Here is a 25,990-nt window from a genome sequence, read left to right on the forward strand (position 1 = left end):
TCACGCCAAAAGGAAAGATCCCGCGTGCCTCAGCAAAGACCCCGCGTGCCGCAACTAAGACCCGATGCAGTCAAAAATAAAAATATAAATAAATCAATAAATAATAAATAAAAAATTATTTAAATTGCAAAAACATTCTAAAAAGAGTTAAAACAACTTATTGTAAAAGTTAATTGGTAAGCCTGTGACCAATTTTGACAAAGTGTATGAAAATACTAGTAATTAACAGACTAAACTAGTCTGAGAACAGTTGTCAATCAATCTGGAAACCTCAGTGTGACGCTAGGCTTACATAACCATAGGTGAATGGTGGCTTTCTCTTTTATTTTTCTACAGTTTTATTTTAAAAATATACTTTCACAGAACCACGTGGCCTCAAGCATGCCCAGAATTTGGCCAGATAGCCAGAAATATTTCAGGATACTCGAAGTTTCAAATGCTTGTCTGCCAAATTCCAGGCATACTGTGTCTCCTTGTTAGTCCATAATTTGTTACTTCTGTTTTTCAAAAACTGAGCCACACAGATAGTATTAGTACTTGACAATTCAAATATACCTTGAAGGTTACATTCCAAAGACAGAGAAACTTTAAAAAATGATATATATTCATGAAAATTATCCTATCTTTTGAAGTTATCATTCCACCAAAGAGCTTCTCAATTTTTCAAAATGATTTCATTGACTTCAAAGCAGTTTAGCAGTAGGAAATAAGTGCTGTGCCTAATGACTCCTCACTTTCTGTTTCTGTTTTTCTGTCTCTGTCACTCTGTATGTATAATAAAGATTGTAATCTTCAAGCTAAACACAGTCTCTGTTTGCAATCTTATAGTCTGAAATCAAATTATATATATAAAAAAAATTTTTTTAATATAAAATTTTAATGAGGACCTGCCTTGCCTCAACTAAATCAGCAGTGCTGTGGAATCTATAAAATTTTCCTTTTAGTTTCAAGTTCCAGTGATACCTTGGTACATCAATAAGAAAGTAAAATGTGGTGAATCACTAAGTGTTCTGACCAGTGCACTTCTTAGATCCTTTTAATTCTTCCCCAAACTTTTCATCTGAGGAAATATTTTAGTAAATATTTTCAACAAGTTCCCCAAATCCCCTCATTGCATTAAATCTCCAATCTTTGTTTCATTTTCTTCCAAAGAGCTCACAAAGCTGACCACATAAGCATACTCTCACTTGCAAACGTTATAGAGTTATAGTATTTATGCAATGGTTGGTGGGCATACAAGTCTTTCCCTGTGACTTCGATAATTTGTAGAAAATTTCCTTTTTTCCCATTTATTGCAGGTGATCCATTAATACAGCTCAGTATTTCCATGTTTAGAACAAGCTCCTTAAATTCTTGTCTGCCAGATAGTTAGGCACTACTGGCCCACGTGTGCAGACTAATTTGGTAAACATTACTTTGCTGCAGTTCCCGGCAGGCAGAATTTGGTTTGGACTATATGTTGAATAGCCCTGATCTTTTCACAGTAAGTAAAATTAATTTTTGGAAGAGTTCAAGTGATTTGATTAAGACTAAGAATTTCTATTTTCTTAGTGCAGAATTAAGACTAGAACCCCAATCTTTTTTTTAATTTTTAAATTTTATTGTATTTATTTTTTTATACAGCAGGTTCTTATTAGTTATTCATTTTTTACATATTAGTTTTTATTGAAGTATAGTTGATTTGCAATGTTGTGTTAATTTCTGCTGTACAGAAAAGTGATTCAGTTATACATATATATATATATACTCTTTTTCGTATTCTTTTCCTTTATGGTTTATCACAGGATATTGACTATAGTTCCCTGTGCTATACGGTAGGACCTTGTTGTTTATCCATTCCATGTATAATAGTTTGCATCTGCTAATCCCACACTCCCACTCCAACCCTCCCCCCACCCCCCCCACTCCCTTGGCAACCACAAGTCTGTAGAACCCCAATCTTCTTATTCAGTTAAGTTCAGTAAATACTTTTGAGTGATATTTTTCTACTAAAGAGAGAAGGACATTATATATATATATATTTTTGATCTCAGTTTTTGGAACAGACAGGTATGTATATAAATAATTTTAATACTTCTAATAGAAGTATATACAAAGACTGAAGAGAGTACAAAAGTCAGAGTAATTATTAGGTCTGTTGTGGGAGTGGAGGAGAGAGGTATGGAAATGCTTCAAGGAGGAAGGCTTTGAGGAATGGATAAGCGTTTGCTAAGCAGATGAAGCAGGGGTGGGGCGGGGGGAGAGGGGGAGGGTATTTGCACAGAAGGAATAGTAGGTGCAAAGGCAGGAAGATTTTGGAACAGTATACGTTTTCTAGAGAATGCAAGGAGTTTGAGAAGTCTGCTGAAGTCTAAGTGGGGGCAAGGAGTAGGATTGTAGAAAGAGGTGGTGTGAAATGGCTCTGGAGAATCTCGATTTTGAAGAGCTTTATTTGCCAAGCTAAGGATTTTGGATTTTATCCTGAAGGTGATGGAGGATCACTGAAGAATTTTAACTTAGTGTCTCAGTTTCTGCCATACTCTGGTAGTGGTTGAAGGTGGATTTGGGAGTGGTAGGGTGTTGCTCGTGGAGTAGAAACATAGAAATCAGGAAACTATTGTGTGTAATTCAGATGAGAGATATCTCCCACCCCTATAATATGCTATTATTCCCCTAAATACAACCCGTGGCACCTGTCCTTTCAGTCTCACCCCTTTTCTGTTCTGGGCTTCCTGCCTTTGATTTGTTGCCCATCTACTGTCTGCCCTGCCATCATGTTAGTGACTATTCTGATTTTTTTAAGTCTACCTCTTCTCATTACTCTCCACCAAGCCATTTCGAAACCTGATGTCTTAGTAGATGGCCTTACCTCACATTTCACAGAGATATCAAGGCCATTCAATGAGCAAGCCTGAGTTTGTTTGCTCCCTGAAGCTAACAAACAATTCATTTATACAATCACTTCCTCCTCCTCCCCACCTGCTTCAGTGAAAGGACTAGCCCTTCTCCTATCTAAGGCTAATTCTTCCATCTGACCTTTGAATCCCATTTCCTCTGCTTCCATTGAACATTTCTTTATTTCCATGATCATTCACCTCTCTTTCTCAGCGGGCTCTGTTCCCGTCAATATACCAATAGGATTCAAGTCTCCGCCTTTTAAAAATTCCATATCCTGCTTGATATGTGTCTTTCTTTTTCCATTTACTACCAATTTCATGACAAAGTACTGATCCTTGTATAACTACACTGTTCCGTCCTTTCTAAACCAGGACTTCTCAGTTGGAATATTATTGGCATTTTGAGTCGGATAATTCTTTGCTGGGGGCGCTGTCCTGTGTAGGATATTTAGCAGCATTCCTTGCTTCAAACTGCTAGATGTCAGTAACATCTACCTAGTTATAATAACCAGAAATATCTCCAGACACTGTCAAATAACCCCTGGGGGTCAAAATCAACCCCAATTGAGGACCTGTGTTCTAAAATGTAGACCAGTTGCCGAAACTGCTCCATACTGCCAAACATACCCTTCATTACTCACTTCATTATTGAAACTTTTTTCTCACTGGTCCTGTTCATTACCTGTTTCTCCCTTTGTTCTGGCCCATCCATATCCTTCTGGGACTCCTTTTCATTCTTCAACTCTTAAAATACCAGACTTCCCCAGGTATCTGTCTCCTCTCTGCTTTATGCTCTGTGTGACCTCATCAAAACTATTGTTTTGGCTATCACATATAAGTTAATGAGTCCAAATCTCTCTCTTCAGCCCAGACCTCTCTCCTAAGCTTCAGACACATATGATGAACGGCTTAACTGGAATCTCCACTTTGGGTAAATGTTAGATATCTCAAACTCAACTTGCCCCAAAAAGAAGTAATACTTTCCTTTCTCTCAACCTCCTCCCTCATCCCATGCAATTGAAAGTCCCAAACCCCCAAAGTTGGGTTTTTCAAGCCTGTGTCTCTTTCTTGAATGGTGCCACCACCCAACCACTTACCATAAATCTGGAAGCCTCTGAGATTCTCCTCCTTCACCTCCTATAACCACTTAGTTATTCAATCTTCTTATCTTCTGTATCTGTCCCTTGCTTCTTACTCCCATTTCTACTACCCTCATCACTTTTTACCTGCAATTCCAACTGGTCCTTGCCCCTCTACTCTTGCCCTTCTCCAATCTTTCCTCTACTCTGCTTATATAATGGTGTCTCTAACAGTCAAATGTGATTTTTATTCCTCTGATTGATTTCCTTTAATAGCTTCTCATAGTTTTAAATATAAAATAGTTCAAATTCCTTATCCTAGCAAAAACCTTACTTAATATATTTCTATCTACTTTGCTTCCCTCATCTTTTGATAGTTTCCTTGCATGACACATTCAGTCGATCCTAGTAAAGAATTTGTTTCATGCTGTTTCAACTAGAGGATTCTGTAGCTTAGCATGTGCTGATCTTTCTGCCTGCAATGCCCTCTCTATTTGCTTTATTTAACTGTCTTCATTCATGTTGCAAAATTTAAACATTAAATTTTGGTTTAATGTTTGACTACATGTTTGACTACAGTGTTTCATCTTCTCTTGGTTTAACTACAGTGTTTCATCTTCGTGTTCTCAGAACGTGAGTGTACCGTCCTTTACCTTCCACATTACAGTGTAAATTGTGGGTTTGCTTTCTGGGTCTTGTAAACTACTTCAAGTAAAGCAGTGGTTATGTACCTAGTACTCACAATGTGCAGCACAATGTCTAGCACATAGTAAGTACCTGATAAATGAATAGTTCTAAATACACTAAAGACCTGGACTGGTGCAGAGTACAAAGAGGAATGGGTCGATTTTCGATATATGAGATATTTCATTGGCAGAATTGGAAGGACTTATTCACTAATTAGAGGTAGGGAGTGAAGAAGAGTCATCAAAGATGACCATTATGTTCCTAGTTAGATAACTTGGTCCTATTGATTGAGACAGGGAAGACTGAGATGGATGGGGTTTAAACACCGTATACGTACATTCATTTATTTATTTTGGACACGATATGTTAGAAATGCCTGTGGCACATTAAAGTGGAAATGACATATACAGTAAACAGCCATATGGGTCTAGATCCCAGTCAACGCTGTCCAACAGAAGTATAATGTGAGTTACAAATGTAATTTAAAATTTTCTGGTAGCCAAATTTTAAAAAGTAAAAGAAATAGGTTAATTTAATTTTAATAGTATATTTTACTTAACCTTGGATTTCTCGACTGCACTATTAACATTTTGTGCCAGAGAATTCTTTGTTGTGTAGGGCTATCCTGTGAATTGTAGGATGTTTAGCAGCATGCCTGGCCTCTTGTTAGTAGTTGCCAATAGCTCCCTCCCCACACAAGTTGTGACAACCAAAAATGTCTCCAGATATTGTTGAATGTCTTGGGGGGAGGAGATGGTACCAAATCACCCCTGTTTGAGAACCATCGATTTAACCCAATATAGCCAAATTATTATTTCAACGTGTAATCAACATTAAAAGTTATTGAGATTTTAATAATTTTTTGTATTGTATCTTTGAAATTGGATGTATAGATTTCACTTACAGCACTTCTCAGTTTGTACTAGCCACATTTCAAGTGCTCAGCAGCTACATGTGGCTAGTGTATACCTTTTTGAAGCACATAGGTCAAGAGCTTTAGAGAAATGGTTCGGTCTGGAAATACATGGCTTTGAGAAGTCATAAGTTGATAACAGCTAAAACCATGGCAGTAGATAAGATAGTTCAGGAAGAATTTTTTATTTAGAGTGAGAAAATAGGAGGATTGAGGAAAAATCCTAGTCCAATGCTCTTCTGGTCTCCCCACACGATCTGCTACCCTTTCTTGTTTATTATCATTATCATTTTAAAATATTTTCTTCACTGAACAATATGGAGAACATGAACAAACACAGGAAAGGGTATTGAGAAAGACAAGCTGATGACAAAGGGAGGGAATTAATGTTTATTGAACACTTAATTGGTAACTAATGTTTGAAGCATTATGTGAACTGTCTTAATCTCACAAGAACCCTTTAAGAGAAATGATGTTACCTCAGTTTACAGAGGAAACTGAGGTATTTTTGTTTTTGTTTTAAATATGCTTTTATTTTATTTTTTTAAATTGAGGTAAAATTGACATTTTCTTTCTTTTCTTTTCTCCCTCTCTATCTCCCTTCCTCCTTCTCTCCCATCCTTCCTTTCTGGAAACAGATTTACAAAGGTCTAATCAATTAGACAGCTAGCTGTTAATTGGCATCACTGGGATTTTTTTTAATTTTTAGAATTCTTTTTCAAATTCTTTTCCCATTTAGATTACAGAATATTGAGCAAAGTTCCCTGTGCTATACAGTAGGTCCTTGTTGGTTATCTATTTTACACATAGCAGTGTGTACATGTCAATCCCAAACTCCCAGCCTATTCCCCCCCACCCCCAACTGTAATTTCATTCTCTAAGTCTGGCATCACTGAGATTTGAAAGGAAGTTTGACTGATTCCAAAGCCTACATCCTTTTCCCCTACATCCTCCTAATGCACGTAATGAAGCATTTGCTATCTACTGATTTTTATAAAATAAGTAAGAAGGCGTATGTGATTGTACAGTTAGTTCCCAGGATACCTATCACCACTTTTCATCTGATTTCGGAAGCAAATTCACCTTAACGGTGAGGTACCATGATCTCCATGTCATTGGCAAGTATGATTTCAGTATCATTTGCTGCGAAAGACACTAAACCACGATGTTTTTGTTTGTTACCTTAAGTACTGTCAATAATTCTGTGGTTAGTTGTAACTTTTAGTTATGAAAAAAATCAGCCAAGACGTAGTCAGCATTTTGTTTAAATACTGACCGCATTTCACCAAGGAAAATAAACTAACGAGCTCTGTGACATCGCTCCGTTTCGCCAACAGCCTGATAAAGCGAGTTCGAAGGGGCAGGCTCGGGGAAGAGGGGGCGGCACGGTGAGAAACGAGAATCTGAGCAAGCGCAGAAACAAACATGTTAATGGAGGCGAGAAGGCTACTGCGCTCTCACTTTGCGAACTGTCGTAAAGCCCCCAGTGTCGTGCTCACTCGGTAGAGGAGGGATTGGTTAGGCGGCGGCGGCCGGAGAGCAGCAGCAGTGGCGGCGACGGTGGCGAGGTGTTCCGACTGCGCAGCATAGAAACGCCCGCAGCTTCGGGGAAGGAGTTCCCGTGGGACCAAATTAGGCATTCTGAACCCAAGCCGGGTCAACTGGGCCGAACTAGGCGCTGCCGCTCGTACAGTTTTGGTGGCGGTGACAGACGCTGCTCTTGACTGTCGGGGCCTATTAGGCCAACATCCGAGGCGCGGATCACTGGCTCTCGACGCATCCTCTTCCCCCCTTACATCTCCTGTCTTCCTTCCTGGGCCAGTGATTCCCGGAGCCTGGGAAGAGGGTTGCTAATGATTAAGGTGAGGAGGGCGGGGGGAGGGGATCGATTGGAGGCCGCGCGTGCGCGCAACGGGGGAGGGGCCGGGCTGGAGGGGAGAAAGAGGAAGGGCTGCGGCCGCGGAAGGCTGGGGTCGGCGACCGGCCGGTTATTGCTGGCTCCGTAGTGACTTAGGGTCTGGGTCTCTGCAGAAGATTTAATTGTGTTTGAGCAAAGCATTTGTCTACAGACACACCCACCCCCCTCAGTAAGGGGCTGTGGGTGAAGGGATTTCTTTCCCTTTTTCGACTCTCCCTAGAGTCTTAGGATGGGGGCTGAGGACTGAGGCGTGGGAGTGCGATTTGACAATGGAGTGATGAAGGTAACCCGCACCCGGGGTGTTGGAGGGCGCTAAGTCAGCCCTGACGGTTAGGGAGTTGCCTTCTTCTGTGATGAAGGAAACGTAGACCGCAGAACAGCTGAGATAGAGACCCGTCAGATTTTTTTTTGTATAGAGTTGGCTGGTAGGTCATTAAAAAAGAAGCTTGATATTTTTGTTACTGTTTTTAGAGAATTTATCAGAGTCAGTAACAATGTTGTAGTTGGAAATATTTGTTCTATGCTGCAGAAATAGAGGTTTGTTACCATAGTTCTTAAATAGGTTATAGTAGATCTTTACAGATAAGTTCTTAACGCACGTCTAAGTTTTAACGTTTAAAAAATACCAGGAAGTATAGGGTATTCATTTAATTTGTTCATGTTTGTAGTGTGGGGTGATTCCATTGTATTGCATGCTTTCCTGTTTCTTGGTTTATGTGCAGTATGAATTTAGAACTCTCTAGGGTGGTAAAATGCCAGCTGACATAGACTTCATTTCATAGTTCATAAAGCTTTTTGAACCTGACTTAATCCAAACTTTATTTCATTTGGTGTTTTATGTTTAATTTTCTTGTTTTAGGGACCTCTTCAACCAAAAAGAACAGACTGGGGAAAAGATAAGCTAAGGTTCCATTTCCTTTCCCATTTTTGTTTTTTGTGTCATTGCTTTCAAATGTTAGTATGTGATTAAGGTATTACATAAAAGTTTTATAATACTGGTTTTACTTGGTTTTATTAGGATGAAAAATCTACATTTTGATATTTCATTACTATATGTTTTTTAGTAAAAATTTTCATGTCAGTGTGAACCAGGTTATTTTTTCATACAAAACAGTAGTGTTTGGTCGTGTTTGTGAGACAAAACAAGTAGGGTGAGAAAGAAACCCTTTCACTTTGAAAAGAATCTTAAATTTTTTTTTTTAAAGCCTTGAATTATTTTACTTTTGTCCATCTCTTGTCATTTAACCTTGGACAAATGACATCTCTCTCCTGTGCATTTGTTTGCCTCTACAATTCAGAGTAGTATCCTAAGAACTGGTGAGGGTATTTATGAATTGGTCTGAACAATATTGTAGGGAAACTAGGAAGGTTAGAGTTTCTCCTTGTACATCAGGGAAGCTGTATCTTGTGTATATGGATCCTTCTGTCACTTTTTCCCTTTTGTTTGGTGTCTTTTGGTCACTTGCATATTAGTTCTTTCACTAGAGTTGGTTTTTGACGAAAGATATAGTAAAAATAATTTCATTTTGGTGAAAAATGCATCGCAGTGGAGGTTATACCTTGACAAATTTCACTTCAGTACTCTGTTTCTACAGATAATTGAAAAATAGCTATACTGATCTTTAAGATAAGAGGTCAGCAATTTACTCGTCTAAAGCAAAGGAATAGTCAATAGATATTCCTAAATAGTTATTTTCACTTTAAAATTTAAAATGTGGAATAAAAACCTCATTGAATCAAACCAATTAAAAATTTTAGATGCTTCTTGTACTATTTTGTCAAAGAGGGGTTTCTGTAACATGCTTTACTTAGAGCGTAATTATATGTGCCCTTGTTTTGACATTTCCCCTGGTGGCTAGGATTTCAATACGAAAAAAAAAAAGTGACAGTACTAAAAATGATGGTAAAGTATGTTATAACTTGATATTAACATTCTGTGGGTGACATTATTATACGTAAAGAGTATAGGGCTAGAGACAGGAGATCTGGATTTTAAATCTAGCTTTGCTTGCTATTCATTAGATCTGTGACTTTGTGGATGACCATCCACCCGGGGCTTCACATCTCTCTCAGCTGCTAAATGAGAAGTGTGGGGTAGGTAACTCTAGCTTTCTCTAGGTCCCAATTTTAATGGTTTGCATTTTTTTTTCTTTCTTTTTTTTTTTTTAAACATCTTTATTGAAGTATAATTGCCTTACAATGGTGTATTAGCTTCTGCTTTATAACAAAGTGAATCAGTTATACATATACAATATGTTCCCATATCTCTTCCCTCTTGCATCTACCTCCCTCCCACCCTCCCCATCCCACCCCTCTAGGTGGTCACAGATGGTTTGCATTTTTAGTTAGGCGTTTTTGGTATTAATCATATTCATCATGATCCAGACCCCAGAAAGAAATGCTATACTGAGAGTATTAATTCCTTCATGGTATGTATATGTTAGAGACAGGGGGAAAAAAAAGACGAAACAAAACAGATGATTGAGCCATGTTTGTTGTTCTAGATAATGCTTCTGTCCCATTGTAGATATTACTCATGATTAGCTCTCATATGATACTAAAAAATGAAACTTTTACTCCTGCTAATGCTCTTTAAATCATCCTGAGTAATTTTTCTTTCAGAAACCCGTAATCATTGTTGAGTGAATTTCCAGAAATGCATTTGAATGCCTTACACCTCTGTTCTTTCTTTGCTGCATCCCGTAGCGTTTTGGTAACAGCTGGCCCAAGTTTCTGCAGGTACTCAATTTATACCATGACGTGAGCAGTGAGTGAGCTACAAATGTTTAAAAACAAATACTAAACTGAGCTTACATTTTAGATAGAGGTACTGCATTACTATTTAATCACTCTGTAAGTATTTATTGATTGTCTCATGTTCTTGGCATTATTCTTGGCCTTCAGTGAAGAAGGCACTCTGCCTTCATGCAGTGGATATTTTATTAGGGGAAACAATAAACAGAATAGCTTTATGTAGTGGTAAGTGCCATGAAGAAAATAGGGGCATGTAATGGAGAATGAATGAAAGTGGGGCTCTACTGTGCATTGAGAGGTTAGAAAGGGCCTCTTTTTAGAGGTAATATTTGATTTGCGATCAGTGATTAAAAAGAGTCAGCCACTGTGGCAATCTGGAGGAAGAGTGCTGCAGACAAAGCAAGCAGTAAATACATTAGATTGGGTTTGATTCTGGAGAATCTACAATTGTGAATTAATTGTTTGGTTTGTCTGTTAGGCTTCTTCATAATTACTGATAGACAATTGTAAAAGGAAGGTTAAAAATACTTATGTGTAGTAACCAAATGTAGTGTGTTGACATTGTTTAAATCCTGACTCAAACCAACTGTAGAAAGTAATTTTTGAAGCACTTTGGAGGAAATTTGAATGTAGATAGGTATTAGATGATTTCAAGGAATTATTGTTAGTTTTGTGAGGGATGCTAATGGCATTATGTTTATGTAAGAAAATGCCCATTTTTAGAGATGGAGACTGAAGAATGAAGAAGAGAAATTTGTTTGGTATTCGTTTAAAAATACTTCAGAGCAAAGGATGGGAGAGATGAGTTAGATGGAGCAAGTGTGGAATTATCCTGATAATAATTGTTGTGTTGGAGTGATAGGTGTATGTGTAGTAAGAATATTGTTCTCCTTTTATGAGGTTTGAAAATGTTCATACTTTAAAATGCATTTTAAATAATATATACCCTATTTAGATGTCTTCTCCTTTTTTTTCTCTTCCTCCCAGTTTTGATAAAATGTAGACTTTTGTTCCTCTTTCTAAACATTCATCATTTATTCAACAAGTATGAGTACTGTATTTCAGGCACTGTGTCGGTGCTTGAGTTAAAACAAAGAGCAGGACCTTAAGGCCTGCCTATGAGGAGCTTATGGTTTGCTGGATGAAGGGAGAGTCCCTCAGTGTGGACTGTGTTAACATGAAATCATAGGTTTCTGTGTTTTCCTGAGGGTATACAGGATCAGCATCTTAGTGTTTATGTGGTTACTAAACAAATATTTTTCTTGGGACATCCCTGGCGGTCCAGTGGTTAAGACTCTGTGCTCCCAATGCAGGGGGCACAGGTTCAATCCCTGGTTGGGGAACTAAGATCCCGCATGCTGCACGGTGTGGCCAAAAAAAAAAATTGTTTTTTTCTTTTTCTAGAGAATTGAGAGTTTAGGAAGTTCTATATGCAGCTGTGTGCCAGTCTGAGTCACTGTTGTATTCATTTCCCTTATTCATATGTGCTATAGGGCATCAGAATAAATCACTTTTTTACTTTACCACCTTTTGACATCCCAGTTTGCCTTTATTTAAATTTTTTATTTTGAAATAATTTCAAACCTAAAGAATTTCAAACCTAAAGAAAAGTTTAAAAAATGGTAGTGAGAACTCTTCAATATCCTCTAGTCAGATTTACCAGTTTTTAAAATTTTGTTGCATTTGCTTTAGTGCTCTTTTCTGAATCACTTGAAAGTAAATTGAATGTATTATGCCCAAGTCTGTAAATATTCACTGTGTATTGTATTCTTTTGCATTATCACAATACAGTCACCAGATTCAGGAAATCTAATATTGATAATACTGTATTATCTAATCTATCTAATCTATAGCCCCTATTCCAGTTTTGTCAGTTTGTCCCAGTAATAGCATTTGTTTCTTTGTAGCATTTTCCCCATAGGATCCAGGCCAGGATTGCAAATTGCATTTAGTTGTCATATCTCTTCAGTCTCCTTTCATCTGGAACAGTATCTTAGCCTTTCTCTTTCATTGTATTGACATTTTTGAAGAATACAGGCTATATATTTCATAGAGTATTCTCAATTTGGATTTGTCTGATGTTTCCTCATAATTAGATTCAGGTTATGCATCCCCAGCGGGAGATTTTGTATCTTTCTCAGGGTATGATATTGAAGTACCTGTTATCGGTCTGCCCCTCATTGGTGATGCTAAGTTTTAGTTACCTGGTCACGGTGTTGTCTGGTTTCTTCACAGGAATGTATAGTTATTATTTTTCCCCTCTCACCTAATAAGCAGTCTGTGGGGATAACTTTGAGATAGAGCATATATCCTGCTTCTAATCAGATCTGTATTTTCATCAAATTTCCCTCCTGGATTTAACATCCATTGATGATTCTTGCCTGTGCTGATGTTTATATTGATGGTTGCAAAATGGTTATTTTCTGACTCCATTTCTTTATGTCAGTAGGTGTTCTGTTTTAAGGCAGAAGCATCCTTTTATCTATCTGTTATCAATATGGACTTATGTACTTCCTGTCTTACTCAATGGGTTATACTACATTACTGCCTTTATTTATTTTGATGCTCAGATTGTCCCAGGTTTGTCCAGTGGGAGCGTTTCTACCCTGGCTTCTGTGTCTTTTTGACATACTCTCATAATTTTTTTGGAGTATTTCCTCTCTTTTTGCACATCTCAGTCCTGGAATCAGCCATACTCCAAGGAGCCCTGGGTCCTTACAGTGGGGAATCCAATTTGCTTTTGAGTTATCTATTTATATATAGAAATAAGCTCTTCTTTTCTGGATCAGGACATCTTTTGAGGAACTAAATTTAAATTAGACTTTGATAGTGGGTTTGTATTTCTCTGAAGATTTTGTTTATGAAGTAATTACATAAGATTTAGCAATTATATTTACCGTAAAGCAATTATTTTATTCTTTTCTTTTTCAAATACATAAGTTCTGATTTGATCTTAATCGTGATCAAATGAAATAGAAGAAAAAAAAGGTTATTTTATTTTATGTTGCCTTGTGTCTGTGTGTGTATGTATATGTGTGTGGGGAGGGTTTAACCACTTAACTGTTAAAAAATGACTTAAGGTTTATATACTTAACTGTTTTTTTAAAAAAATAAATTTTATTTTTTTATTTTTGGCTGCATTGGGTCTTCGTTGCTGCACGCAGGCTTTCTCTAGTTGCGGCGAGTGGGGGGCTACTGTTCTTTGCGGTGCGTGGGCTTCTCGTTGCGGTGGCTTCTCTTTGTTGTAGAGCACGGGCTCTAGGCGCACAGGCTCTAGGCGCATTGGCTTCAGTATTTGTGGCACTTGGGCTCCGTAGTTGTGGCTTGTGGGCTCTAGAGCGCAGGCTCAGTAGTTGTGGCGCACGGGCTTAGTTGCTCCGCGGCATGTGGGATCTTCCTGGACCAGGGCTCAAACCCGTGTCCCCTGCATTGGCAGGTGGATTCTTAACTACTGTGCCACCAGGGAAGTCCCTACTTAACTGTTTTTACCTGAGTCATCAGACATTTTGGTTTGAGGAAATTGTTGCTTTTTAACTAGCTTTTTTTTTTTTTTTTTCTTTCTCTGCTCATGCCATGCTTTATTTGCCACACTTTCTATTTTTCACTGAACAGTACCCATGTATTTTTCTGATTGTTGTTATAAACGTAATGGTATGAAACATCTAAATTCATCATATACCTCACAGTTCACAACCTCATAATACAGAAACAGATAATATGTGTTAGAAGATTTGGTAAGGTACAGATATTTGGAAAAAGAAGTCTGACAAAGATGAAGGTGAGGCAGATCATTATTTGAAGATATCCACGGCCCTCTAATTGGTCTCCTTTTTTCTAGTTTTTCCTTCCTCTCAAACTTTCCTTAAAAACAGGTAAAAATATTACCAAAGTAAAGATCTAATTATATTCTTTCCCTGCTCAAAATCTTTTTCCCCACTGACCCTATCCTCACCAGCAGGTGGGTCTATTTAGTATTGTTAAGACCCAGCGTATGTGGAACGAAACCCAGGCCCAAAGCTGCAGGCTTTCTTCCTCTCCGGAACCTTGAACACTCTCCTAGATTGTACTCCAGCCCTCCCCTCCCCCACACCTCCCTCCTGGAGCTCTGGCTCATTTTCCTGGGTCCAGATATCCTGCTTATCTATTACTTTATTGGGTCCTGACACTATGCCTATCTACTGCAGCCAGGCACTAACTGGGAATCTTTTGCCAAAATTTAAACCATGTTACTGCTCCCATTTGTGCCCAGGAGGCTCCTGCCACCGTGTTCCATCAACTGTTTAGGATGTCCCCTTAAATATCAATGCTGCCTAGATCACATCACCATGTTTCACTGGAATTTATATATTGGACTCTTGCTTCCCTTTATTTCACACCAACCCACCTCTGAGGTCCTAGATTGCTTTACAAGCATAGGTTTATCACACTGTTCCCTTTGACTCTTCCCTCATCAACTTCTAATCTTCCTTCTCCAAGAAAAAGAACAGAGGGTGATAAGAAGCAATAAGCACAAGATAGAAATAAACCAGAATTTCTTTTTTTTTTTTTTTTTTTTTAGTAAAAGGGAGCTGTTTATTTGATACATTTAATAAGGATCCTTGAAGATCTACACTGTTTTGCCAGGTTTGAGGGTGCAAAGATGAATAGCTTTCCATCAGTCATAGCTGTTCCATCAAGCTGTTAATGACCAGGAGGTCCCGTATATATGTATATGGAAAGTAGGATAAATTACTTTGGTTTGTGAAAAGCTCACAGGGATGTGGGGAAAAGTTAACTAGCTTTTTAAATGAAAATGTTTTTATTGTAATATAGAATAATATTTCATACAAGAGTGGGAACTCAAAGGCACATTATTCCAGGCAGTTACTGTTACATCTTGGTATATTTCACAGCCATTCTCTCACTTTTGCATCGGTATTTGCTTTATTTGTCTTTTAAACTTAACTTTTAAGTATTTTTCCTGGCAGTATTTTGAATGATGTTTATTTATTTATTTTTTTTTAAATTTTTATTTATTATTTTATTTATTTATTTTTGGCTGCATTGGGTCTTCGTTGCTGAACGCAGGCTTTCTCTAGTTGCGGTGAGCGGGGGCTACTCTTCGTTGCGGTGCACGGGCTTCTCATCGCGGTGGCTTCTCCTGTTGTGGAGCACGGGCTCTAGGCGTGCGGGCTTCAGTAGTTGTGGCTCACGGGCTCCAGAGCGCAGGCTCGGTAGTTGTGGCGCACGGGCTTAGTTGCTCCGCGGCATGTGGGATCTTCTGGGACCAGGGCTTGAACCGGTGTCCCCTGCATTGGCAGGCAGATTCTTAACCACTGCCCCACCAGGGAAGCCCGATTTTTATTTTTGAACCAATTAACATCTGTACATGGTTTAAAAGTTAGTTCCAAATGGCTTATAGTGAAAAAAAACAACAGTCCCCTCTGCTACCCCTCCTAATCTCCTAGTTCCACTTCCTAAGTGGGAACACTTTCGGCGCTTAAAAAATATTTTTTCTTTTGGTATTTACCTTCATATTTCTAAATAATATGCTTATATATCTACTTAGCCACTTTAGATGTCAGTTTACATTTTTTGTTTTTTAAAATAATTATTTAATTTTTTAAGGTAAAATACATATCAATACAAAGGATACTAAATTCCCAGGGTACAAAGGGTATACAGGGAAAGATAAGTCTTCTTGCCATCCCTGTCTTCCTACCAGCCAGTTCTTTTCCCTGGAGACATAGTCCCTCTTCTTAGTTTATACGTATCTCCAGAGCAGTGGTTCTCTGCGGTCTGGGGAGTCTTGAGGGGGGTCTTCAAATGTTTCAAGTTATCTGTTGGTTTGAAACTATTTCAGAATAATACTAACTTCTTCTTTGTTACTTAACTGTGTGGACATTTGCACTGATGGTGCAAACACAGTGGTGGGTAAAACTACTGGCCCTGCAGTGCATATCAAGACAGTGGCAAAAATTGTACTAATAGTCATGTTCTTCATCACTATACATTAACGGTTGGGGAAAAAAACCTGGTTTCATTTAAGAATATCCTCCATGAAGCAGTAAAGCTTGTTAATTTTATTAATCTTGACCCTTGAGTACATGTTTTTTTAATATTTCATGTGACAAAATGAGAAGAATGTTATACGACACTTTGCTGCATACCAAAGTATGATGCTTGTCTTGAAGAAAAATATTTGTGTGATTGAGTTGCGCGCCGAACTAGCAAACTAGTTGCTTTTTTCATGGAACACTATTTTTACTTGAAAGAATGACAAACTGTAGTTATTTAAACTTGGGTTATTTGTACATATTTTCTCAAAAATAAATGAAGTGAGCCTGTTACTTTAGGGAAAACAACCAACAGAATTTATTGCCAGGATAAAATTAAGGCTTTCAAGCAGAAATTAGAATTTTGGAAAACATATCTGCCACTGTGATCTTGGCAACGTCTCAGGACCTTGCTGATGAAATTGTTGGTGATATTAACAAATGTGATTTTTTAAAATTTGCTGTGTTATAATGAAACGTGTCATTGTTTGGAAGATGTGCATAACTCGGTGGACCAACTTTTTTCAAAAGATCAATGCAGGATATTAACAGAATCATGCTGTGGGTATAAGGGCCTACTTAAGTGCAAGATAGATCAATAGATTTTTTTTTTTTTTTTGATCAATAGATTTTAAATGAAATGGTCTGGAAAGTTTCATTGATATGGTTTCAGAGTCCACCTTGCAGCTAACCTTTACAGAATTACGCATGTTAAGTTTTGGCTTAATATCAAAGAAGAATAATATCCACACTTATCTGAAAATATTAAAAATATTCCTTCTTTTATCAACTACATGTTGGTGTGAAGCTGGATTTTCATTTTAGATTGACTACAGAAGCAGATATAAGAAATCGGGTTTCTCTATTAAAGAGATTTGCAAAAATGTACAGCAGTGCCACTCTTACTAATTTTTTTGGAAAAATACATGCATAAATGTTACTTATTAGCATGGAGTGGATTTACCTTTGCTGATTTTAAATAAAAAATTTTAAAGCATTAACCAACTTTCCTTTATAATATTATTACCAGTACATACAACCCACATAATAAAAGCTCTTTGAGTCCCTCAATTATTTTTGAAGAGTGAAAAGGGGTTCACAAGTCAAAAAGTTTAAAAACTGCTGCTACAGCTGTTTAATCCAGAGGGTTAAGCAGTTTTAAGCGTTACCTTTTGACTGCTTATGGAAAAGGAGTTCACACTTCTCTCTTTACCGTTTCTCCCAATATAGTTGTATCACAATTTTAGATTATTTTATTTTATTTTTCCTGTTTTTCAAAAACATACTTCGTATTTACTCTTTTATTATATAAATATCAGTTTAACCTTTTACTGTAAGAATATAAATGTTTTAAGAGAGGCTTTGTTACTCTTTATACAGATTCACAGTCAGTTGATAAAGGTCTCTGGGTTTCTTTAACTCCATGGTCTCGTATGTTGCATATTTTAAATAACAATTCAGCATATATTTACTGAATGCCAACTATGTGTTCAGCACAGTAGTGATGAAAATCAAGTCTTGGCCTTAGTGGGAAAACAAGTAAATTTTACAGATGGTGATTATGGAAATAACTGAGCTGGAAAAAGAAGATGGGGGTAGGGTTAACTTTTTAAGTATAAGGTGGTCAGGGATGGTCTCAAGGATAAGGAAACATTTAAGCACAGACCCAAATGAAGCAGGTAGGAGAGCCTTATGGATATCCTGGGGACAAGCATTCTGAGCAGATTGAATAGCAATAGTATGCTTGGCCGGCAGAGGAATAGCCAAGAAGCTGTTGCAGCTGAAGTGGAGTGGAGGAGAAAATGGTAGTCTCTTAGGACAAAGGTAGAAAGGGTTTATGTCCTTCATTTTTAGGAAATGTTCTTGTATTAGCTTTGATAACTACTTAGTCATTTTTTCCTCTGTTCTCTTTTTGGAATTGCCTGTGAAGTCAGATGATTGAATTTTGTTGCTGTTTCGTACTTGCTGTTAGTTCCTCTCTGTGTGTGTGTGTGTGTGCGTGCGTGCGCGTGCACATATTTTTAAAAAATGCTTATTGTGTGCCATCTCCTTTTCTTCCCACTCCCCTTCTTTCTGTTCTTTGTACATGTTAGGCCTGTTCCTGCTACATGATCTTTCCTTACTGTCTCCCGCTGCTAGGAATGCTGTTCCTCCACAACTGCGTGGCTTGGTTGACTGGTGGCTGGTTCCTTCTCATGATTCGTGTCTTTAGCTTCTTAGTGAGGAGACTGTTGATGGTTAACCTTTACCATTTGTTTTATTTCCTTAAGAGCACATATTTCTAAAATTATCTTGATTGTTTATTTGTCTACTCGTGTCTTGTTTGTCCTCATTTGCATGCAATTTCCATGAGAGACTTTCTGTGTTCTGTTCACTGCTGATCCCAGTGTCTAGAATGGTGCCCAGCTTGTAATGGGCTCTCAATAAATACTTGTTGAATGACCACAATACATAAGTAAATGGTAGCTAATGTATTACAAGTGATATTGTATCTTCTAAAATGTTAATAAACTACTGTAAAATTCATTTCTGTTACCTGGGTGTTGTTTCCAGATCCTGATCTGATTTCAGATGCTTGGGATAGAAAAAGTTTGGATAACTTGACTTGTAATTATCCTGTTAGAACTGAATAGATCTTTTCTGAAACCTTCTTCCTAGACTTGCATTTACCCATTTTATTCCAGTGTGAGTGAATATTTTTCCTCATAGATAGCAGTTCTGGGTAGCAGTTCTAATGCCTCGACTTACTTTTCAGTCATCTTCCTTTATCTTGAACAAGTTTCAATTTAAAAGATTTTCTTCTTTTCTCTCCTGTCATCTTCACTAACCCTCAGTTGCCTCTTTTTCGTTGCCACTTTCTTCCCCAACAGGAAGAAGTCACAGTTTATGTATACTGAAACCAGAATTCTGAAGATTGCGCAAAAAGTATATGAGTAGATGTTTGTAGGCTAGACATGTATAGGAATCCACATTAAGGTTAGGATTACTATATTTATCTAGAATACGAAATTCTTGGAACAGGGTAGCATCTTAACTATCTTTTAAATTATCACCTTGAGCAGTGACTGGTAGCAAAAAACTAAAAAAGTTTATTGAGTAAAGTAGCTGACATTTGTATACTGGGTAATAAATTCTTGGTTTCCCCAAACCAGTACCCTGGGATTGTTTAATAGCTTGCTCTTTTTGCTTTTTGCCACAAAGATTTTCACTTGCTGTCTGAATACATAGATTCAAGGAAGACAAAAATGTCATTTGGTCCAAATAACCTTGGAAATCCCTAAAGTTGCCCATAAAATATAAAATATAGATACACAGCCTCTAAAAGTCCAACACATCCTATTTTTCCTTCAGTGTTGGAACAAATCACGTTTCATTGTTAAACACCAGATGAAGTTGTAGGCTATGTTTGTGGTCCATGTTATGGGAAAAATAAGTGGCTCTAAACATTAGAATCTGACAGCACAGCAAGATGCTCATATCATGAGAGGCACATGGGAAGTAAGGCCAACTAGAGAGTAGTAAAATATTACCTTTTTGTGTTCATTTTGGGCATACACTCATTGAGCAGAATAGCAGGCATAATCTACATGGTTTAAATTATTTTTTTTTCTTCATATAGTTGAATTTATATTAGTGTGCTCTCTATCCAGAGGAGTTCCCCCATCCAGTTTTCAGCCTTTACCTTCAGTCATTAAAATGTCAGTAACTCTTCCTGGTTTTTCTCTTATGACTCTTTTTCTCATTCTTTAGAACATACTATTTAATTAATATTCTCCAGGTTACATATTTTGACCTAGATCACATAGGTAGAGCAAAGGCAACTTTTATCTAAGTACGCTTGGACTTTGTTCAGGGAGAAATTGTTCCCTTGGACACTTTTGCTCAGCATATTAGATCTTACATTCTCAAAGTAGCTGCCATCTTTTCTAATCTAGTTTTCTGTTTTATTTTTATTTTGTTACCCCAACCTTTGCTTTGGGGCTTTAACAACTCAGGGTTTTGGTCTGATCTGCAAGAGGAATTTGAGGTTCTCTCGAATAAGACTAACTTGAGGTGGGTGTACCTACAGAACTGAAGGCCTGCCAAAAAAAAAAAAAAAAAAAAAGGAAAAATTCATGGGGGGCAGATTGTGGACTTTTTTGCCAAGATGATTTCTAAAAGCTAGTTGACTATTTAGCTTTAAAAACAGTAATGAAAGCCAGTATGTGCATACATTATTTTGCCTAAAATTTATAACAACCTTTTGAGGTAAATATTTCCATTTTTCAGATGAGGAAATTTAGGAACAGGATGGTTAGTAACGTGATGAAGACTCACAGCAGTGATGGAGTTGAAGGGATTTAAGTTCATTAGGTTTTGAGTCACATGAGAAAGGAATTCCAAAATTCAGGGGCTTAATCTGAATTTCTGTAATACCTTTAATGAAAACAGTAAGCTGTATTTTTATCTCCCCTGGGCATGGCCTTTGTCAAAAGAGAGGGAAGGATGGTGATATTTTATTTGGATGGTGTGATTAGGAGGGACTTAATTTTTCTGTGGTTTTTCTGTGTATTCTAGATTTTCTGTAGTGAAGATATTTTAAAAATCAATTGAAGTATAATTTATAAAAAGTATAAGGCACACATTTTACTGTACAGTTCAGTGAGTTTTGGCAAATATATACATCCATGTAACCAACACCCCAATCAGGACATAAAACATTCCATCACTCTAGAAAGTTCTTTCTTGCTCCTTTGCAATAAGTCATCCCTATCTCCTCTCCCAGGCAACCACTGATCTGATTTTTGACATCATGGATTAGTTTTGTTTGTTCTAGAACCTCATATACATACAAATCATGTAATATTACTGTTTTGTGTCTGGCTTCTTCTGCTCATTAAATATTTTCTGTCTAGCATTTTATTGTGAAAAATTTCAAACATATAAAAGTTGAAAGAATTGTACAGCAAGCACCCATTTCCCTATCACCTAGATTCTACAGTTACCAATTTGCTTTTTTGCCTTATCACATATCATTCCATCTATCCATTCCTCTAACCATTCATCAGTCAAGTTTATTGGTGTGTGTGGTGTTTTGTTTGTTTGGCTTTGTATTGCAAATTAAGTTGCAGGCATCAGTGCATTTTACCCCTAAACAAATTCAGCTTCCATGTCATTGACTAGAGTTGAATATTTGTTTACAGTTCTTTGTTTTTGAAGTAAAATTACATACAGTGAAATGCACAAATCTTAAGTGTACCATTTAAGTTTTGCCAAATGTATACATTTGTGTAACCCAAATCCTTATGAAGAGGTGGAACATCACCGTCACCTCGGAAAAGTTCCCTCACGTGCCTCCTGTTCAATTCTTTCCCCCTATCCTTTGTAGAACACAACCGCTATTTTGATTTTTTTTCATCTTAGACTAAATTTGCCTGATCTAGAACTTCATATAAATGGAATCAGTATAGATAGATGTTTCATATCTGATTTCCTTCCCTTAGCAGGGTGTTTTTGAGAGTCATCTGTAATGTTACTTGTATCAGTAGTTCCTTCTTTGCTGTTGTTCTTGTTACTGTTTGGTATGCCATTGTACCTATATATCATAATTTGTTTATCTTTTCACTTGTTGGAGATTTGTTTTTCCCAGTTTTTGGTTCTTATGAGTAAAGCTCTGAACATTCACATACAAATCTTTTTGTATACCTGTATTTTCCAACCTAGGTGTGGATTTACTGGATTATAGGTTAGGTGAACGTGTGACTTTACTAGCAGCTACTAAGAGTCGTATGTGGAGTTCCAGTTGTGCCATATCCTTAACATTTGGTGGTTTTGGTCTTTTTAGTCTTTTAGCCTTTTATTGGGTATACAGTTGTATCTCACTGTGATTTTAGTTTGCATTTCCCTGATAACTGAAACTATTGAGCATTTTTTCATGTACTTACTGGCCATTTATATATGTTTAGAAAAATGTTAAAAATTATTTGCCTGTTTTTTGTGGGGTTGTCTTATTAAGATGTAAGAGTTTTACATATATTCTGGATTCAAATTGGGTGTGTATTTGTATATACATGTAAATTATATATATGTATATGTAATTTTCTCTGTCTTATGCTTGCTATCTTGCCTTTTTGTTTTCTTAATGGTATCTCTGAAGAATAGAAGGCTTTTATTTTTATAAAGTCTAGTTTCTCAGTTAAAAAAAAAAATGTTTAGTCCTTTTTGTGTTCTATGAAATCTTTGCCCATGGTGTGATCACATAAATTTTCCTGTTCATTTCTTTTTGAAGTTTTAGCTTTTAGGTTTAAGTCTGTGATCTGTTTTGAGTTAATTTTTGTATCTGGTGTAAGGTAGGGGTTGAGATTTTTCCCACACAGCTCACTAGTTGTTCCACCACCATTTGTTGAAAAGAGTTACTCTTTCCCTTTTATCTTGGCACTGTTGTTGAAAATCATTTGATGATATGTGTGAGGCTATTTCTGGACTTTCCAGTCTATCTGTATGCCAATAGCACCCTGTTTTGTTACAGTTGGGCTTTAATGTCATCTTGCTATTTGTTTTCTATTTGTCCCATTTATTCTCTGTTCCTTTTTCCCCCCTTCTCTTGTCCCCTTTAGTCTTGAGTTTTTTTTAGTTTTGTTTTTTGCGTTACATTTTACTTCCACTATGGACTTACTAGCTATACCTACTTGTTTTATTTTTTATCTTTGATGGTCTCTTTGGGTTCACCCTATGCATATTTAACTTTTCACAGTCTGCCTTCAAGGAATAATAGACTATTTCATGTATAATGTAAGAAACACAACAGTCTATTCTTTGCTCCCCTTCTGTGCTTTGTGTTATTATTGTCATACATTTTACTTTTACATGTTAGTAGTTTTGGGAGGATTTCTTTGTTCAAATTTTGGGGGGGTGGCTAGAGAATAATCCTTGTGAAGGTGAATGTCTTTATGAGGAAGATGCTGGTAGAACTCACTTTTTTCCATTCCACTTTCACAGAAGTGACCAGATGGTGATGATTTATGAAAATGTCTTTTAAATTTGATAAATTCAGACCAGAAAACTTAGATATTTGAGGCTAAAAAAAAGATGGTTATATCATATATTCTTTTTGTAGAACTAGAGCAAAATTAGAACTTGGAGCATTTGTAACTGAATGTCTCTGAATATTACCCAGTTATTGACTTTAGGCAAATTATTCAGTGAAAAACATTAAAAAAATTCCTCCCCTATGTTTTTAATCTGTATATAAGGTAAACTTAGTTGTACTTTATATTAATTAAAGTTTTTGTTTTTAAATGATTTTGCTCATCTCATTCTAAGCTTTTATTGTCAGGTCTTGATTTTGTCATTCAGTTTATATGTAATCCTTTTTCAGCTTTGTGTCACTTGAGACTATGGTGAACATTCCATTTATGCCCTCATGTGAAATCATGGCTAAAAACAGATTTTGGAATGCACGTTGTAGGCTGATTTTTAATTATACAGCTCATTTTATGTTGCTGATTATTTGTATACTCCAGACAAGTTTTGGGATTGCTCTTTATTCTGTTTTAACTTCTAAGTGTATTGTAGCTTACAATTCTTCTCTACCTATTGAAGGGTAATGAAGTTGAGACTGTGCTGCCTGATTAGAGTGGTAGGGAGCGAGCTTAGTGTTAAGGGTGGAAATGAAGGGAGAACATAGGGCTTTAGTTCTTGTGAAGTAGATTCCTCCGTCTCATACTAAATTAAAACAAATTCTGGGGGAAATCTTGTAATTCTGTGGACCTTAGTCTATTCTTTCATATGCTGAAAAGTATCCCAAGAAGTCATCTTACTTTCTCCTTTTCTTCTTAACAGTAATTCTAGACAAATAGTTGTTTGAAGTGGAATGGCATATTTGAAGATTATATGTTGTCTCTCAGAAGATCATATGTTGTCCTTCAGATCACTGGTTTTTAAAATTTTTTAGGTGTACTTCATCATTAAATATGTGGTTCATTCAGAGAACTTCTGCCATGGAAAATAGGGTAATCAAGTCTCGTTTCTTCCCATTTCACTATTTTTCCTTTTATTCTTCCTGGAAAACCTTCCTTGGTACAGCTTCCCCTTCAGAATTGAATTAAGTTCTACTCCGGTTTCAGTGCATACCTCTTTCATGACACTGTATTTTAACAACCTACTGATAGGTTTCTCTACCTGCTGGACTGTAACTTCTTAAGGACAGGTCTGTGTCTTATTCATCTTTGTATTTGCAATATTTGGGACAGTCTCGCACTTAGGAAATGTTCATTGCATGGTGTATTTGTTTGCTAGGGCTTCCATAACAAAATACCACATGCTGGGTGACTTAAATAACAAAAATCTATTTCGTCACAGTTCTGGAGACAAGAATTCCAAGAACAAGTTGTGGGCAGGTTTGGTTTCTCCTGAGGCCTCTCTCCTTGGTTTGCAGATGGCTGCCTTCCTGTTGTATCCTCACATGGTCTTTTCTCTGTGTCTCTCTGAGTGTCCAGATTTCCTCTATTTATAAAGGACACCAGTCAGATTGGATTAGGGCCCACTCATTTGACCTCATTTAACCTTAATTATTTCTTTGAAGGCCCTATATATAGTCACATTCTGAGGTACTGGGGGCTAAGGTTTCAACATATGAGTTTTGAGGGGACACAGTTCAGTCCATAGCACATGAATTTTTTGATTTGGCATACATTCCAGCTGAAGGGGATTTGTTATGGTCCAACACCAAACCAAGGTTGTCAAGGTTGGGACCAAAGATTTCCTAGTTTGTATAAGAACAAATGGCTTAATTCTAGTGTTTTGTCTTAATGTAGTTATCGTACATATTTAATGATTAAGACGCTGTCGCCTTCAGTGCTTGGAAGTACTACTACTACTAAGTTTTCTTTCCTTCACTCTTTATATCACAAAAAAGTGATAAAACACACTCACACATGCATTTGGGCACATGAATGCTTTGTGTACATATTGGCTGTTAATGCACGGTTGCTGAACATTTTAACCCAAGAAATACATTTTTTTAATTGAAGTACAGTTCATTTACAATGCTGTGTTAATTTCTGCTGTACAGCAAAGTGATTCAGTTGTACATATATATACATTCTTTTTTTTTATTCTTTTCCATTATGGTTTATCACAGGATATTGAATATAGTTCCCTATGCTATACAGTAGGACCTTGTTGTTTATCCATTCTATATATAAGAGCTTACATCTGCTAACCCCAAACTCCCACTGCGTCCCGACCCCACCCCCGCCCCTTGGCTACCACAAGTCTGTTCTCTATGCCTGTGAATCTGTTTCTGTTTCGTAGATACATTCGTTTGTTTCATATTTTAGATTCCACATATAAGTGATATCATATGCTATTTGTCTTTCTCTTTCTGACTTACTTCACTTAGTATGATATTCTCTAGTTCCATCCATGTTGCTGCAAATGGCATGATTTCATTCTTTTTTATGAGTGAGTAGTATTCCATTGCATATATGTATCACATCTTCTTTATCCATTCATCTATCGATGCACATTTAGGTTGTTTCCATGTCATGGCAATTGTGAATAGTGCTTCTATGAACATAGGGGTGCATGTATCTTTTTGAATTATAGTTTTGTCCAGACATTTGTGTGCGGGCTTCAGTAGCTGTGACAGGCGGGCTTCAGGAGTTGTGGCTCGCGGGCTCTAGAGCGCAGGCTCAGTAGTTGTGGCACATGGGCTTAGTTGCTCCGCGGCATGTGGGATCTTCCCG

At 37.1% G+C, this 25,990-nt stretch overlaps 1 protein-coding gene across 15 annotated transcripts in view; it reads left to right on the plus strand.

Moving 5' to 3' along the window:
- The first annotated feature begins 2,489 nt into the window (after positions 1-2,489).
- Positions 2,490-25,990, plus strand: part of RNF111 (ring finger protein 111) — a 91,852-nt gene continuing 68,351 nt past the window's right edge. For 5 of the 15 annotated variants that reach the window (XM_082445638.1, XM_082445624.1, XM_082445633.1 and 2 more), the window contains exons 1-2: positions 2,512-7,417; positions 8,333-8,379. Coding sequence is in view for 10 of the 15 variants with exons in the window: in XM_082445624.1 (XP_082301750.1) it covers positions 7,409-7,417; positions 8,333-8,379 (56 nt within the window). In the remaining 5 variants the exon portion in view is untranslated. Of the gene's footprint in view, positions 7,418-7,488; positions 7,757-8,332; positions 8,380-25,990 lie in introns of those variants that run through there. The other 10 variants (XM_082445629.1, XM_082445630.1, XM_082445634.1 and 7 more) reach the window with 8 other exon arrangements.

Source organism: Balaenoptera physalus (assembly GCF_965194825.1).
Source record: "Balaenoptera physalus genome assembly, chromosome: 2".
Classification (NCBI taxonomy): Eukaryota; Metazoa; Chordata; class Mammalia; order Artiodactyla; family Balaenopteridae; genus Balaenoptera; species Balaenoptera physalus.